Source organism: Equus quagga, chromosome 1 (assembly GCF_021613505.1).
Source record: "Equus quagga isolate Etosha38 chromosome 1, UCLA_HA_Equagga_1.0, whole genome shotgun sequence".
NCBI classification, from domain to species: Eukaryota; Metazoa; Chordata; class Mammalia; order Perissodactyla; family Equidae; genus Equus; species Equus quagga.
The window spans coordinates 27048241-27065285 of NC_060267.1; the positions used below are offsets into that span (position 1 = coordinate 27048241).

General features: G+C 35.0%; 1 protein-coding gene across 14 annotated transcripts in view; it reads left to right on the forward strand.

Moving 5' to 3' along the window:
- The window catches only part of KIF21A (kinesin family member 21A), a 147436-nt gene that overhangs the window by 110464 nt on the left and 19927 nt on the right, over window positions 1–17045 (forward strand). For 7 of the 14 annotated variants that reach the window (XM_046666458.1, XM_046666466.1, XM_046666491.1 and 4 more), the window contains 12 exons: window positions 540–608; window positions 703–917; window positions 1067–1220; window positions 1736–1930; window positions 2370–2471; window positions 3217–3382; window positions 3873–3893; window positions 8097–8157; window positions 8540–8594; window positions 10942–11156; window positions 13743–13850; window positions 15232–15360. In XM_046666458.1, the coding sequence (XP_046522414.1) occupies window positions 540–608; window positions 703–917; window positions 1067–1220; window positions 1736–1930; window positions 2370–2471; window positions 3217–3382; window positions 3873–3893; window positions 8097–8157; window positions 8540–8594; window positions 10942–11156; window positions 13743–13850; window positions 15232–15360 (1490 nt within the window). The remainder of the gene's footprint in view (window positions 1–539; window positions 609–702; window positions 918–1066; window positions 1221–1735; window positions 1931–2369; window positions 2472–3216; window positions 3383–3872; window positions 3894–8096; window positions 8158–8539; window positions 8595–10941; window positions 11157–13742; window positions 13851–15231; window positions 15361–17045) is intronic. The other 7 variants (XM_046666474.1, XM_046666520.1, XM_046666528.1 and 4 more) reach the window with 2 other exon arrangements.

A 17045-nucleotide genomic window follows, 5' to 3' on the forward strand; every position in this document is an offset into this window, starting at 1 on the left:
AATTGGTAGCCAATACTGACGTTTTATTGTCCATTTACTTTACCCAACATAGGAACATTTCCAAAGTTATTTTAAAGTGCTTATACAATTAATATATGTTCTCCCTATATTTAAAAGTTTATAATTACTGTATATATTGTAAAATGCGTCTTGAAAATATTCTAAGCTGTGTTTCTTCCTGTTTCTGCCTCAGCCAGCAGAACAAAATATCTAACAAAAATGAAACAAGACAATATTCATAAAGCGTTTAAAAAAGTTCTTGCATATAGTAAGCACTATATGAGTGTTTGTTAAATAAAAGTACGTGTCACGGAGATAACTCTTCATTTTTCAGAAAGAAATGGTCATATCAGTATGCATTTGTGTTTATTGGAATAAAATTTCTATATCAGGAATAATGGATGCAGAGTTGTTGTTAGCTCAAATTCTGCTAAGAACTCTTATAGCTCCTGGTGGGGTGGGGAAATATGTTAATGTAGGAGTAAGAACTATTATATTTTTCAGTTTACTGCTTTAACTTATTCAATATTATTTTATAGCATCAACTTAGACTTTTGGAAGCCCAAAAAAGAAACCAAGAAGTGGTTCTTCGTCGCAAAACTGAAGAGGCAAGTTGACCATTTGGAGGAAACATTCTGGCTTTGAGATAAGTGATGTGTATCTGTGGACTAAGAGAATGAATCATCTCTGTTGCTATTTCAGGTTACAGCTCTTCGTCGGCAAGTAAGGCCTATGTCAGATAGAGTGGCTGGGAAAGTCACCAGGAAGCTGAGCTCATCTGATACTCCTGTTCAGGACACAGGTTCCAGTGCAGCTGCCATGGAAACAGAGGCGTTAAGGGCAGGAGTCCAGCAGAAAATGAGAGTTCCTGTGGCAAGAGTCCAGGCCTTACCAACGCCCGCAACAAATGGAACCAGGTCAGTGTGACTCTTCTATTCCTCCTGATGTAATCTTTGTGGCATTATTACTGAATGTTGGCCTTAAATGAAAACATCTTGTTATTTGGCAGTACACAATCAGATAAATGCATAAGTAATTATGTTTGTCTGTTTTTATATGATTATAGAAAAAAATATCAGAGGAAAGGATTGACTGGCCGAGTGTTTACTTCCAAAACAGCTCGCATGAAGTGGCAGCTTCTTGAGCGCAGGGTCACAGACATCATCATGCAGAAAATGACTATTTCCAATATGGAGGCTGATATGAATAGACTCCTAAAGGTATGGGAAATAGGAAGTAGATATGTTCTCCCTTAGCTGACTGTTAATTTTGCTTTTCCAAATTTGTTCCCTGGGTAAACTGAATACTTACCAAGTTATTTATTATTTTTTTTGGTGGGTGTTGGTTGCGTTGTAAATGAATAGATGAACATCATTCTTTTGAAAATTGTAGTAAGAACAGAGAACGTGAGATGTCCTCTCTTAATATATTTATTTGTCCAGCACAGTAATGTTAACTGTAAGCACAGTGTTGTACAGCAGATCTCTAGAACTTATTCAACTTGCAGAACTGTGACTTTATACCCATTGAACAGCAACTCCCCATATCCTCCTCCCACCAGCCCCTGACATTCACCATGCTACGTACTGCTTCCATGAATTTGGCAATATGGATACCTCATAGAAGTGGGATCCTGCGGTATTTGTCCTTCTGTGACTGACATTTCACTTAGCATAATGTTCTCAAGGTCCTAGATGAATGTCATTTCGTAAAATCCAACCTGTTTTCTCAATAGCAACGAGAAGAACTCACAAAAAGACGAGAGAAACTTTCAAAAAGAAGAGAAAAGATAGTCAAGGAGAGTGGAGAGGGAGATAAAAATGTGGTTAACATCAATGAAGAGATGGAGTCACTAACTGCTAATATAGATTACATCAATGACAGTATTTCTGATTGTCAAGCCAACATCATGCAGATGGAAGAAGCAAAGGTTTGTAATTTAAAAAAATGTTTAATCGCTTAATGAAAAGTATTTTTGTATTTTTTTAATTATTAAAAACACTTTGAATCTATGTGAAGGAATTTTCTGTTTATTGGTTTAATCTGATTCTTAGGTTTTGTATGTATACCATTCCCTGCCTGCTCTCCAGATTTCTCTGCTGATTTTGTTATGTTATTTATTGTTTGTAAAAGAAATATGTCATTTATTAATCTGTCTTGAATTCTTAAGTGCTCAAGTGTATCTTATCTTTTCAACTAGACCGTATGTTTCTTGGGGTAGGGGCCATATTTTACACTTTTCTGTTAACTAACAGTCTTGTTAACTAACCCAATACTATCAAGTAAATACATGAAATAAGAGGCTTTTGCCTTCTGTTTAAATACATTCGGAGTAAAGTAATGTTACATCATATGCTGGTTTGATGTAGGAAGAAGGAGAAACATTGGATGTCACTGCAGTCATCAATGCTTGCACACTTACGGAAGCCCGATACCTGCTAGATCACTTCCTGTCAATGGGCATCAGTAAGGTGAGATGTAACTACACTATTATTGAAAACTTAGGTTTTGACTAATTCATTGTAGTTGCATTTATATTTCTCTGGTGACCTTTTCCTTTGCAATAAGGAAGAAGATTTCTTTTTAATTGGAAAATATTCCTTTTACCTTTCTTTAGAGTTAAGAAAAGTCAGCAGTATTGAGATCAATTCTATTAGCTTGCGAATTAGAAGAGATAAAAAACTTAAAGAAGAAATAATTCCTCTTTTGCTTTAACAAAGGAAAAGAAAATCTCTCAGGGTACAAACAAATTTGGTATTATAACTTTGGTTTAATACTAATTCTTTATAGTTCAAAAACAAAAGTTAGAAAGTGAAAAATATAGTTGCGCTCTCTTCCTCTTTGACCATAAATGCACTAACCTGTCACCTGTAAGAAACTTCTGCCTAAATGTTGGAGGTGATAATGGTTTCTGACTCACATTTTTCCCATGTTGGGGCTGTGCTAGACCCTTGATGTTGTGTTCTCTCATTTAATGTTCACAATGTGCTAAGAAGTAGGTATTATTCCCATCATTTTGCATATGAGGAAACAGAATCAGGAAGGTAAGGTAACCTACTCAAGGTCACCAAGCTAGTGAGTAGAGAAGCTGGGATGAATCAAGATCTATCTGATGTCAAAGTCCATATATCATATGCATTTGCTATTTGATACATATTTCTGGTAGATTCTGTTTTGTAGGACCTAAGATAATTTTTTTTTTTTTTGGTGTTACAGGGTCTTCAGGCTGCCCAGAAAGAGGCTCAAATTAAAGTACTTGAAGGTCGGCTTAAACAAACTGAAATAACCAGTGCTACACAAAACCAGCTCTTATTCCACATGTTGAAAGAGAAAGCAGAACTAAATCCTGAGCTGGATGCTTTACTAGGCCATGCTTTACAAGGTAATTTGGACAAAATTGTAGTTAAGTGACTTGCATGTGCCTTTGCTCTTTGAGTATGCTATGCTATTACCTCTTTCCCCTACAGCTTGACTGAATAGATGCTATATATTTACTTATGCTTTTCATATTATTCCTTCTTTAATTTGCATGTGTAAATTCTGGGGGATGTAATTATTGTCATTCCAAGAAATAATTACCAACTTAAAAAGGCTTACTTAACCTTATTGAGCAATTAGTTTTTATGGATAAAGATGATCAACCAAGTTTCTGAATTGATTATTTAAATTATTTAAAATATTAACCAAGTTTCATTCCTTTACTCTGCGTATCTAACTGCCTTAAAAAACAAATTTATAAGTGTTTGCTATGGCATCTATTCTGCATATCTTATAAATGGTACATAATCTTGTTTTATGTGGGAGTTCTTAACATTGGCTCTGTTTTGATTGGAGTATTGCTTTTTGTTTCCTTTTTGCTGTTATTTACACAGATCTAGATAGCATACCATTAGGTAAGTATGTTTAGCTTTCTGTGTACCCTACAGCTGCATGAATTACTAATTGTTTGTGTACACTAATTGTGGTACATCTTATTTTTAAAGTTTTTATTGGCAGTCAACTGGTTTTTGCATGATCTTTTTGGAAATGTATCCATGACCACAAACATACTAAGTCTTTTGTCTTTCTTATGCATTCCTGATTTAAAAATTCTTAGATATTTAAAGAAGTATGCTTTAGTTTCTTTTATTATTTGAGCTCCAGTTGTGGCTCCAGTTTCATAAGCCCTTCTTTCTCTTTCTTGTAGGAAAAAGATGGAGTATATGTATTCCTTTTTAATTTTTAAATATATCTGTTAACTTGCATCTCTTTTTTTAACCTCAGAAATAACTTTCTTTGGTATATATTTGTCTTTGGTATCTATTTGCTAGATTCTTGGTTACTCTTAATTTTTGTAAAATTGGGCACATATTTTTAATATTATAAATTGAATAAAACTATCCAAAGGATGTTATATGAACAAATTAAAACAATATTTAAAATTGTAGCATAATATTTTCAAGTTAGAAGGAGCTTTAAAGATCATTGAGTATAGAGATTTTCAACCTTTTTTCTTGCCACTACAACATTCACATGAACTATACCCACTCACGTGTAATATCTTTGCTCCTCTGAATAATTATACACATGAAGGACCAGGGCTATCAGGGCAATTATATTAACTGCAATTTTCCTGAATGATTATTTTGGAGCAGTTTTTATTTAATTAAAATTATTTCAAAATCTGATCTTAACTTTTTTTTTCTAATCACATAGCTGTCAAAAGTTTTTAAATGCTCGTACTTAAAGAAAGGGGAATGTAACTGAAAGATTAGATGTAATGACCTCTCTATGTCATTAGAATAAACATAATCTATGAATATGAATTTACTTTAAATGCTAAGATGTTACACAAATAAAATACACGAGGTGTTTGATCTTTTAGTTGTTTACACTATGTGTTAATCTCAAAATAGTATTTCCTTGAGATCAACTGCATAATATTGATATGGAACAGTTACTACTTTTAAGCTGCTCAAGCTGTAACAAGGACAGGTAGAAAAAGTAGGATTAGTATATTGAAGAACCATGTTAGGCTGCCCAAGTTCCTGGATTATAACCAGAAGTTTTCCCATTCCATATGTTATCAAGCACTTCTCTTCTTCCTCCTCCTCCTTTTCTTCTTGTTCTTCTCTTTCTCCTCCTCTTCCTCCTCTTTCTCTTAGTTCTTCATCTTAGTGGCCCATCTTGTAGTAATAAGTAAATTCTTATTTAAGTCCATCTCTTTAACTTGGAAGAAAATGCAATGCTCTCGTTGATGTCTTTTTGTGCAGAAAATATTACACTGCTAATTTGATGAGCAGTGTTACTTTTCACAACGTTCAATCAACTTTTGATGATCTGTAGCTTAAAGAAAGGTCAGAACTGGAGTGGAAACCCATTCAGCTGATGTAACCTGTGTCTCACGACAGAAATTTCCCCTAGGGATTAGGGTGATAATCTAGCCCAGAGGTGTTTGGAAGAAAACGTAGAGGAGAAAAACATGGAAGTTAAATCCACAGAAGCTAGACAGTCATATATACGTTGCTTTAAAAAACATTTATTTGGCTCCAATTTTAGCTCAAGCATCGGTCTGTGCTGGGATTCAAAGAGGAGTAAGACACTAAATCTTGCCCTCATGGACTTGATGCCTTGCTGAGGGTGACAGACCATGAACAGATTATGGTACGTTGCAGTGAGGGCAGTGATTGAGATATATACGGGGAGTTATGGGAGCACAGAGTGGGGCCACCCAACAAGAATGGGAGTCGATGAAGGCTTTTTGGAGGAGGTGGCATTTGAGCTGAAACATAAAGGAAGAAAAGGAGTTAGCCAGGCAAAAGAAAACGGGGAAGGTGGCCAGAGAAGAGTCATTCTAGGCAATGACCAAGCTAAAGCATGGAGATTTAGCTACAGTATTGTGTGCATGAGACCATCAAGCAGGTTGATGCCCTGGAGCAACAAGTACGTGGCTAGAGTGATGGAACATAAGGCTAGAAAGTGAACCAGGGCTAGTACCCCATGCTAATAGGCTTGTACTTTTATTGCCTTTGAAGAACATCTTTATTTTTCCCTACCTATGTTAGAGTCCCTAAGATCATTCCTATCTGTGGAGATTTGCTAGAAGACTCATGGGGCTCAGCATGTAGTTTTATTCACAGCAAAGATTCATGAGTGCAATCTACGAAGGATACATGGCTGGATCATAAGGGGAAAAGACACAGATGGAGTCTGGAGGAATCCATGTCCAGGCTTCCTTGTGTCCTTTCTCTCCCATGAGAGATCACACAGAATATACTTTCCCCCCTGAAATGAAAATGCAGCAATATGTGTACAATGCCAGGGAAGTCCACTAGACACTCAGCACCTGAGGTTTTTACTGGAGAGTGGTCACATAGGTACCCTCTGTCTAGTACATACTAGAAGTCCAGACTCCCAGAAGGAAAGCAAGAGTTCAACATACGCCATATTGTTTGCACAAACATTCTAAGTACAATGAACTCCTCTCCTTAGTTACCTGGTGACTGGGGACACTCTGACATCTCTGCCTTTAGCTTTAATTCTGCGGTGATGAGAGAAAAGGCTGGCGTTGGGCTGGATTTACGTTCTCCTAGTTGAGAGTGCAACAGTGAGATTGATGGCGTGTCCTGCCGCCCAGATGACCATAGTGCTCTGACTCAGCTCAGTCCTGAGAAGGGTCTGATTTGGTGGCTGTCTGGGTGGGGGCCTCCATCCTCTGATCAGGTTGGTTGTATCAAACCATAATTATCTGTAGATAAGGCATACATACATGCATAAGCAGGAGCTAAGCAGTTTTTACTAAGCACTCACATGATATTTAACATACTAACTGGTTTCATCACTCCCTACAAGAAAAATACTAGCCAATCTTAGCTCGCTTTTATACTTGGGAAAATAAAGGCTAGGTCTGTCATTTCTTTGTAACCTAATTTTCTATCTTATCAACTAATTCAGTCATCTCAGCATTTAATTATCCTGTCTGTGAAGCAAGTCCTTGAGCCTCCGTCTAATGGTGGCCCTTGAGATACATGTTGCCTTCAACACCACGGTTATCTTCACTTCTGAAAGTAAATTTTCTTTGTATGGGTCCTAGATGGGTTCCATTTTAGATAATATTATCAAGTATCAAGTATTACTGAATTTCTATAAAAGTGTCTGCTAAACTGGAAGAAAGGGAGCATCAGAGAAAGGTATTAGTTGACTCATGTGCACAATCCACCTGGATGATATAAAATTGGCAGTTAAAAGGGATGAATCATATATATTTTCCATTAATATCTGTTATGTATAATATTGTCTTTAGTTTTGTGGAATGATTTTATAATAAAATGTGTATGTTTTAAAAACCTGCATCTATGCTAGGCACTCACTGACATTTTAAATAGTTTACTTTCAGTGGCCGTTTTGTTTACTGACTTCCTACTAGTTTTATATGTTTGCTTTTTCGCCTCTTTTTTCTAGTTTGTTACAGTCGTTCTGAAATAGCAGTGGTTTATTTGTATTCATTTACAAAACCGTTGCATGCAAACCTATTGTTTTCATCTTTTATGTACACGTGAATGAGCTGCATGCGGATGTGTGGTTTCTGAATTCCTTCACACACACATTCTCTCTCTACTTGAAAACAAAAATGAAAATAGAGGAAAATATTTAAGTTGATATACTGATAGAGTATAACAAGTATGTTTACACTTACATAGTTTTCACAGTTGACTGAGTACATTAAAGGGAGCTCAGGCAGCATTTATTTTAATCTTGTATTTTATTTACTCTGGGTTTTCATATGTTTCAATGGTATGGGATAAATACATACTCTGAAAAAATATATATAATTATACATACTCTGATAAATACAAGATCTCATTTCTATCCTATGAATGCTATTCTATCATTCAAATTTGTGGTTTTCCTGTTCTAAACATGTTTGTTCTCATCCTAGGACATATAATCAAAAGAGTTTCTTAGAAATATTTTTCTACATTTCTATTTCGATTCAGTTACTGAAACCAAAGTGCCCATATCGAGACTTTGGGCTGGTGTTTATTGTAGCATAGGGATTGCTGTCATCATTCAAATTGTGACATGTGGATAATACTTACATTTGGACCTTTTTTTAGAAAGCGTAGAGGATAGTACTGATGAAGATGCACCTTTGCACAGCCCAGGATCAGAAGGAAGGTAAGACAGGCTTTAAAAATTTAATAGATTTGACTTGTTTCTATAATATCTTTAATACTTTTATCTTGTTGCATCAAACAATTACCATAAAACAGAAATAATTTTGAATTTTTTGGCTAAGTGATTGGCCCTAGAAACAGTAATATGGAAACCAAACTAAGTCATGCTTAACCATCACAAATTTTAAAACAAAAATATTGGGATATTTAAAGAAGGAAAATGAATTATTTTTTAATTACTTCATTGTGATTTTAAGTATTGTCTTTCTGTATTTTCCAGAGGCATATACATTTTTTTTCCAAAGTTGTAAACTTAGAGGATGTACCGTTTTCTATAATAAGGTCCTTTTTAATCTTGTGATTAATTATTTATTTGCATATAGCACACTGTCTTCAGACCTTATGAAGCTTTGTGGTGAAGTGAAACCTAAAAGCAAGGTAAGGAGAATTGAAAATACCAGGTAAACATTCTTTCCACTGTTTTTTGTTATCACTCTTAAACACATAGGTCTCAGGCTTGACTCTTAACAGGTTAGCGAGCAGGCAATGCTTTTACCAAAGTGTCCATTTGTAAGAAATCTAGTTCTTTATCATATTCCCCTTGAAAAAAATTTATATTGAAAAATTTCTCCTTCATGGAACTTATACTTTACTGTATTCTTGTATTTTTACCACTAGATAAAATATGATTGTGGAGCCCAATTCTTAAAAGCTGTTGTTGACTAAATGGTAGACCCTATTGTGGCATACAATATAAATCATTCAGCTTGACAGAAATATTTGAAATTTTAACATTCTAGTATGTTCTTATGTGTTTCTTATTTATTTTTTTATCTAGTTTCCTGAGGTGGTTTGAATTATATGACAACTTTTAATCATCATGTATTAAAAATTAATGAGGCTATAATGTGTATTTGTAGAATTTTTTAAAAAATGTAAATGATACACGCTGTAAATGTGTAAAATACACATGGTACATATCAGACTGCGTGTTGATAGCATTTTATACTAGATGAATTAACTAACCATCTTAAGATGTTTGAAAACAAAGAATTCTTGCAGTGCTTAGTAAATATTTGTTGAAGGAATGGATAGAATCAGAACTTGAAATAATAATACTGTGCAAATGGCCAGGATGGATTTAAGGCCCACAGTGGTTAGTCAAGTGATGTAAATAGGTAATTCGACTGGGTGTAATATAATGAGTAGAGGTCATGTGATTACACGAAAAGAGCATACCCCATCTAAAGCAAATAGCCTCTACTCGCCTCTTGCTCACTTTTGCCTTGATGGAGTATGGGCCTAAGCCTACCACATCCCCTAGTTTTTCAAGAGAAGCTTTAAATGTCAATTTTTATATGGAATTTCTGATCTTTAAAATACTGGGCAAGCCAGTCAAAAAACATCTCTAGGCTCTACATATGGTCCTTGGGCTACTGGCTTGGCAACATGTGGTTTCTGTTTTATTATTCTAAGTGACCAAGAAGAAGTTACCAAAATTCAAAGAAAACATTCTAGTATAGTTTGGATCCAGTCTTAAGTGGAAGAGAGAATCTCTTAAGGTAACTTTCATCTTTCAGGCCTGTGAAAGCCTGTTATTCATGCCCTTGTTAGACACCAGAGAGAGATGAAAAGGGGTGGCCTAAAGGTCATTTCCTGAAAGAACCACTGTGGATGGGAATTCCCAAGGAAACGATTCCTCTCTGCCATGGGCCATTGGCGGTGGAGACAATTGAGAGTCTGGAAAACAGGCTACAGTGCTTTCCCTTTCCAAAAGTGCTACCTACTCCTTTTGAACTGCAAAGATGCCTAAAAGGATCTCACATCATTTCTTTTTCCTCACTGAAAAAATGAAGTTGACTATATATTTTAAATAGGTGTGTACCAGCGTTGTGTTAAGTGTGAGGGATATAAAATTGAATAAAACAGGGTGCCTGCCCTTCAGTGGCTTATATTCAGGTAAACACCTTGATTATTTGTTAATACCTTAGTGATGGTAACAAGTCTGCAACAACAGGGTAGTCACTTGGTGTTCAAGGGTTAGGAAGGGAGTGTCTAATGAGTTTAGATTCTAGGAGAATAAGCTTCACCTTCCTCGCCATCCTGCCAAAAGCAGGTGCAGGCTGCTGCTGAATTATCCAGCAGACAGATTAAACACACAGTTAAGGCAACAGGGAAGCAGGATCGCAAATCTGAGATACAGATGTGAAAATTGATATTACTATAAAACTTAAAATGAAATGAAGCTTGATATTAAATAAAGCATCGAAGCATGGGAAAATCAGAATTTAGCTGAGCTTCCCTGCAATTGTCTTTTGGTTTAATTTCTTTCTTCTTTCTTTCTTTTTTTAAAAAAATTATATGTTGAAGGAGCTGGCAGGATAGCACAGTCATATTGGAGGCAAATTGTCTGGTTTTGAATCTGGCTGCGCCACTTACTAGCTGTGTGACTTTGGGCAAATTATTTAGCTTCTCTGTGCCTCAGTTTCCTCATTTGTGAATTTGGATTAATGATAGTACATGCTAATATAATAAAGTGTTTACAGCAATGCCTAGCATATAGTAAGTTCAATCCAAATGTCAGCTGTTATTATGGACTCTAAAGGTCTTATCTGGCTATAGCTCTGGCCTGTCACTTTCTTACATGCTATGTTTGACACACTTGCTAGGAAAAGACACGCTAAATGTTTTTACCTGTTTCACACTAATATTAAATCTCTATTCCCTAATCATCTTCTCTGCGAAAGTTTGCTCCTGATTGCTTTTCCTTCCATTCTCTGACTAGGCCCGAAGGAGAACCACCACTCAAATGGAATTGCTGTATGCAGATAGCAGTGAACTAGCTTCAGACACTAGTACAGGAGATGCCTCCTTGCCTGGCCCTCTTACACCTGTTGCAGAAGGGCAAGAGATTGGAATGAATACAGAGACAAGTGGTACTTCTGCTAGGGAAAAAGAGCTCCCTCCCCCATCTGGCTTTCCTTCTAAGATAGGCAGCATGTAAGTCTGGCCCAGCTACACTAACTTCCTTTCTTATGGCTTTTCTTTTTTTTGTTTAATATGCATGTTGCTAATTTCTTACTTCTATTTATAAAACTTTATGTAAATAAGATCTCTGGTTTTCAAAGTAATTTCTGTTAGGTATTGTCTCACCTAATGTTTTGGACATTTGAAATCATTTAAGAGGAGATGTTCTTTGTTGAATTGAATTGTCTTGTTTCTCAGTTTTAGGGTCTTTCTTAAGGGTTATAATTTTTATAAAGGCTGAGTTATGAATTACAGACAAAATTTATTTAGAAACACCTAAATTAGGTTAAAGTTATACCTATAAAACCGTTATATAAAGCAGAAGCTTAAAAGACTCTTAAATTTGCTCTAAAATTTGTATGTCCCAGTTCTAAGAGCCTGGTCAGGATAATATGCGTTTGGTGACCCTTTTAAAGAAAAAAGATATATCCATGACAAACTTAATACATTTTGAGCTTTCCTAATTCTTTGCCTTGAAGCACATTGCATGTCTGGGATGAGTGTATGCCCAAAGTATTTTTATTGGTATTATTAAGGATTTGAAAGAGGGAATATTTCTCTCTTGCATCTATGAAAATCCGAACAAAAAGCATTCTATTCAAAACAAACGTTATTTAAAATTTTTCCATTATTATCTTGAAAACAAAGAAAGATTTCTCTACACAGGCCAGTGTGTGTGTGTGTTTGTGTACTTTGTGTGTGTATGTGTGTTTTGATAGTTATATTAAAATTAGATCATTCATTGGTAAAGATTTTTAATGACATTTTTCAAACTAACCCTCACATACAATCTTGCAAATGATTTATGGGATGAATATATCACTGCATTGAGAAATATTGACAAAAAAGCAGCATGCTCTATAAGACTCTGCAAATAGTAAAATATGACAGACTTCTCACCTTGAGTATCTCTATTCCCCATAATTTTCTTCATTTTAGGAAGACATTTCCATTGTCTTGCATTCAGTAAGCCCAACTGCTACTTTTAGTTCCAAAATTAGTTTTGATGATGACAGAACTTTCTTGCATGTGCTTGAGGTGGCCTGTGTAATTAACTATTGGATTTGCTGTGAGAGATTGCTAACCAGTATACCTTATGGCTTCAGTGCTTTTTTGATAAGATGACAGTAGAGGAAATGCTTTGGGTGAAGGTAGTGATAGAGAACTGAGAACAGATTTTAGGAACCTGCATGTGTTCAGCATTTAGTCTGTCAGATGGATAGAGGCTTTTGGAACTTCAAGACTAAATCTATGGCCTGGAATCCAGATTCAGGTAATACCTTCTTTTTGCCTTTTTTTAGTTTTTAAAATGTATCCTTTATAACAGGTTGTAGAAAATATCTTTTGGACTCTGTCTCTATGCATGATTTATTTTCAAGTTTTCATAAATTTAGATACTTGTGTAATTCTGTACAAGTTAAAGTGTTGGCCATGTGCTTGGTACAGTAACTCTTATAAGCTGTTACTGCATGACTTTTATTGCATGCAGTAAAACAATTCACTCAGGTGGCCCTTATGATTCAAATGATGCGGAATTTCTAAAATGAAATTTCCTCTGACTAGAAAAATTAGACACACAAAGTTTAATTATATTTAGTTTTCACTGTTAAATAGGAATCGTGTTAAGTTCATTCTGGGGATCTTGCTTTCTAATTCCTAAGTGTTTTTTTTTTGTGAGGAAGACTCACCCTGAGCTAACATCTGTTGCCAATCTTCCTCTTTTTTTGCTTTGGGAAGATTAGCCCAGAGATAGCATCTGTGCCAGTCTTCCTCTATTTTTTGTATGTGGGTTGCCAACTCAGCCTGACTGATGAGTGGCATAGGTTCAAACCCACGAACCCTGGCACTGAACTTAACCACTATACCATGGCGCCGGCCCCCCACCTTATTCTTTTTAATATAACTAGTCAAGGATAGTAAAAATTCATTTTTTCAATTAAAATTCATTATACCACTGTACACAGAAATCATAGTCTTAAATGTTAATTACATAGCCACTATGCAACATTTAAAATTTATAATAAGAATATTTTTATTACAAAAATGTATATAGCTAAATATTTGTTAAGTAAAATAATTGCATAGGTTTTTTTTTTGTGATTACCTAGAGTACTGTTTTGTGACTATGTCTAATATAATTCATTAAATCTCATTGTTTCTCACATTATGATATTCTAATATTTTTGTTCTTGAAAAATTATAAAGACAATTTTTCTTCAAGTGAAGCAATTCTAATCAAACTTAAACACTTACATTTAAAGTAAAATATTTATGTTAGCTATTTGGCAGTATAGCATTGATTTTATGTTCAAAGATAATTGATTTGCATATATTTGATGATCGCCAGTTTAAAAATTAGATACATAGTTGTCAAGCTTCCATTAACTGAAAATAACTCATGTAATATTTTCCTATCCTTAGTTTTACTTTTTGTTCCCAAGTGATCTTTTTCAAGTTCCAGTTATTAATCTATGAAAAATTTTAGGCTGAATATCTGCCAAACAAAATTATATGTATATATTTAAAATTAGATGATGATAGAGTCTTTTTCTATTTTAGTTCCAGACAATCATCTCTATCAGAAAAAAAACTACCAGAACCTTCCCCTATAACCAGGAGAAAGGCATATGAGAAAGCAGAAAAATCAAAAGCCAAGGAACAAAAACAGTAAGTTACTCATGCTTTTTATCTACCAGATTGTGTCCAGTGTCTGCTGCCCTCAGATGCTAAAGGACAGTAATGAAATTATTCTCCAGATTTATGCTGGCTCTGTGGTTGTGACTGATCTGACTGAGGAAGACAGTCACGTCAGCCGTTGGCTTGGCTAGGTGGTCTTCTAACTTTCTTGGTCACACACATACCTATAAAAATACTCGAGCACTTCTCCCTGACCCTGGATTCTTTTTTATATTCAATTATTTGTGTATATCATTGTAAGAGTTAATATATGTTTGAGAAGAGGCTTATTAAATCTAAACTTCAAATAATCTTCTAGAAAAATTCGAAATTAATTTTGACTGTCAGCTGATAAAACTGACATTGACTTAACCACTTTAAAGTGGTTGACCAAAAAATAGTATATTAGAGGGTGTATCAATTTTGCCATTTCTTGCTGTTCTTTTTTGTTTACAGTGATACTATCTTCAATTTTATTTTTCTGCAATCTTTTAAAGGCCATTTATGTGTTTTGTGAGGGTTAGTTTACTTGACAATACATAATCTAATGATCCACTTAACTGGGCATTTTTAAGTTGCAACACTGCAGCATGCAGAAAGTTGAATGAGTGGGTTAGAACCACTGGCCCCCTTCTACCCTGTGGCTCACCCTCTCGTCCCTTGGATCTTTGCCATGGCCTTGAGTAAGAGTATCAATGCCAATCCACGTTGGAATATTGGTAAAGCTAATTTTTTTAATATAAAAAGCAGTTTTCATGTATTTTCTTTCCTAAGACGACAATCTTGTACCATCCCCCTCCCGTCTATCAACATGCACACTCTCTACTTTGACTACTAGTTTAGCTGACTTGAAAGTCGTAGAAATTATCCTTCTGATCATCTTGCTTCCTGTATTTAAAGATGTAATTGGTGTGCTTCTACTGGATTGAATGTCTCAAGAATAATTAGGAGATGGGGGATGGAGCAAATAAGTAATTTAAAAATAAATAAATGAATCAATTGAATAGGCAAATCCTTCTTCAACTCTCTAGGTCTGTATCCTCATCTGTAAAGTGAGCAACTTGGTCTCCGTTCTAAAATTGTGTAATTTTAGATTTGGCTCGCTTTATTTAGACTGACTTTGCATTTCAGCAGATGGAGCTTTTTCTTTAGTGCCATCTTGTGGCCAATGTAACAAAATCTAGTGGAAAAAATTTTTTTAAATTAAATTGTTCAGAGTGCATTTTAACTTACAAAAAAGGAAGAGAGGAAGGAAGGGAGGGAAGGAATTCTCTAATGAAAAGCTTTTTTTAAAAAAAGCATGTTTCTTATAACATTCCTAACAAATTATAACCCATTAAAGCCACGTGTTTAATGTTCTTTTTTCTTGTAGCTCAGATTCTGGAACCTCAGAGGCTAGTCTTTCACCTCCTTCTTCCCCACCAAGCCGGCCCCGTAATGAACTGAATGTTTTTAATCGTCTTACTGTTTCTCAGGGAAACACATCAGTTCAGCAGGATAAGTAAGTCATGATGGAAAAGAGCCCCAACTATTTATTACAATATTTTGAACCTTTCAATACAGTCTGTAGAAAACATTTAGCCATCTCTTTGTGTGGGAGATGGAATCCGACTTGTGAGCTCTTGCAATATTTTATGTGTTTTTCCAATGGGAAATGAACCACATAGATGAAATTGAAGAAAATTATTTTCCTGCTGAACATTATTCCCTGTTATAGATTTGCATTGCTATACTTTCAGCACTTGTCTTGCCTTTTCTTTTACAAGTGTTAGAATTGAAATACCTTTGAGATCACTTGAAGTTTAAATTTCTTGGGATTCTTCAGCTTCTATGAGCCCACAAAAGCCTCTAATCCAGATAGCCTCAGTTGGAAAGAGGCAAATTATTTTACCTTTGGTGGGTATAACAGCTTATAAAGATCTTTGTTATATGTGTAACATGTTATTATCATTTGCTTTTTCTACACAAATCTACCACAAAACGTCAGTAGTTGTGTTCTTGGAATAAAAGAGTACCTTTATGGGTGGAGATGGTAGGACTGAGGGTGGGTTGTGGGGATAGAGAAGTTGGAGTGGTGTGGAAAATATAATTTTTATTAAATTTGAAGTGAAAAAGTATTCCCACATTGAGCCAGAATCTCTCTTGCAAGAATTCAATACTAACAATGCTGCCATAAGGTATTTATTAACTCTGACTTGTCTGCTTTGATTTTGAATGATAACATTGTGGATGTATGTACTTGATATCCAGTCTCCCACCCCAATTATTTGTTTTCTGTGCTATAATCTCCCTGTATAGATCACTGATTTCTGAAATTTGTAGGATGTTGTTTAAGCTCTGTCTGGCATATTTAGATCACGCTAAATGGCTCTGTAGACTTAGAGAAATGCACCATCATTTTGAATCAGTTTTTAATCTACTTGATTTATTGATAAAATTCTTGATTAGATTTTAATATAGTTTCATCAGTAGATGACTTGTTCTTTAAATTGATCTAGATAGGTAAATATTGTGTAATTGGAAAGAGACATATTATTAAATCATATTTCTCATTTAATTAAGAGAAGAGTAGAGGAAAATTAGGAATGTCTTGGGAAGTCTGTTTTTCAATAGATACATGGAATGTTTGTCTACTTTGCATTCACAGATATAAAACTTTCTGCCAGTCTTTTGATAATCTTGACAATGTAGTCATAGTTCCATTTTTTTTAACTAAAGTATTTTATGAGCTACCAATAATTTGACTCTGTTGTCATCTCCGTAAGCTAAAACTTAGAATAACTAACTATCCTTTAAAAAAACTCACCTACCTTTGAATCACTTTCTTTGGGGCTCCTTTTTGAGACTAGCATATTTTGCCAACTGGAAGTAGATCCTACACATTGTTTCTGGTTATATTTCATGCCAGCACACACTCTATCCTCATTTTCCTCAAGCCTACTATACAAGCTAAACAGATTTTCATAATAACCAGACTCATTGCCAGCCTTGGAGGTTTCAGGGTAGGGCTGATAAGAGTGGCTCGCCTATTTTTAAAATCCCACTAAAATCCCCCAACTGTTACTGAGGGACTTCCTAGTCAGAAAAACTTCATATTTTTGAGATAAGTTAAAAATAAAAGGTTATTAAATTTTGAGTGATTTGATTTCCATGCAAACATATAATGTATTTGTTCAATTTCCACAT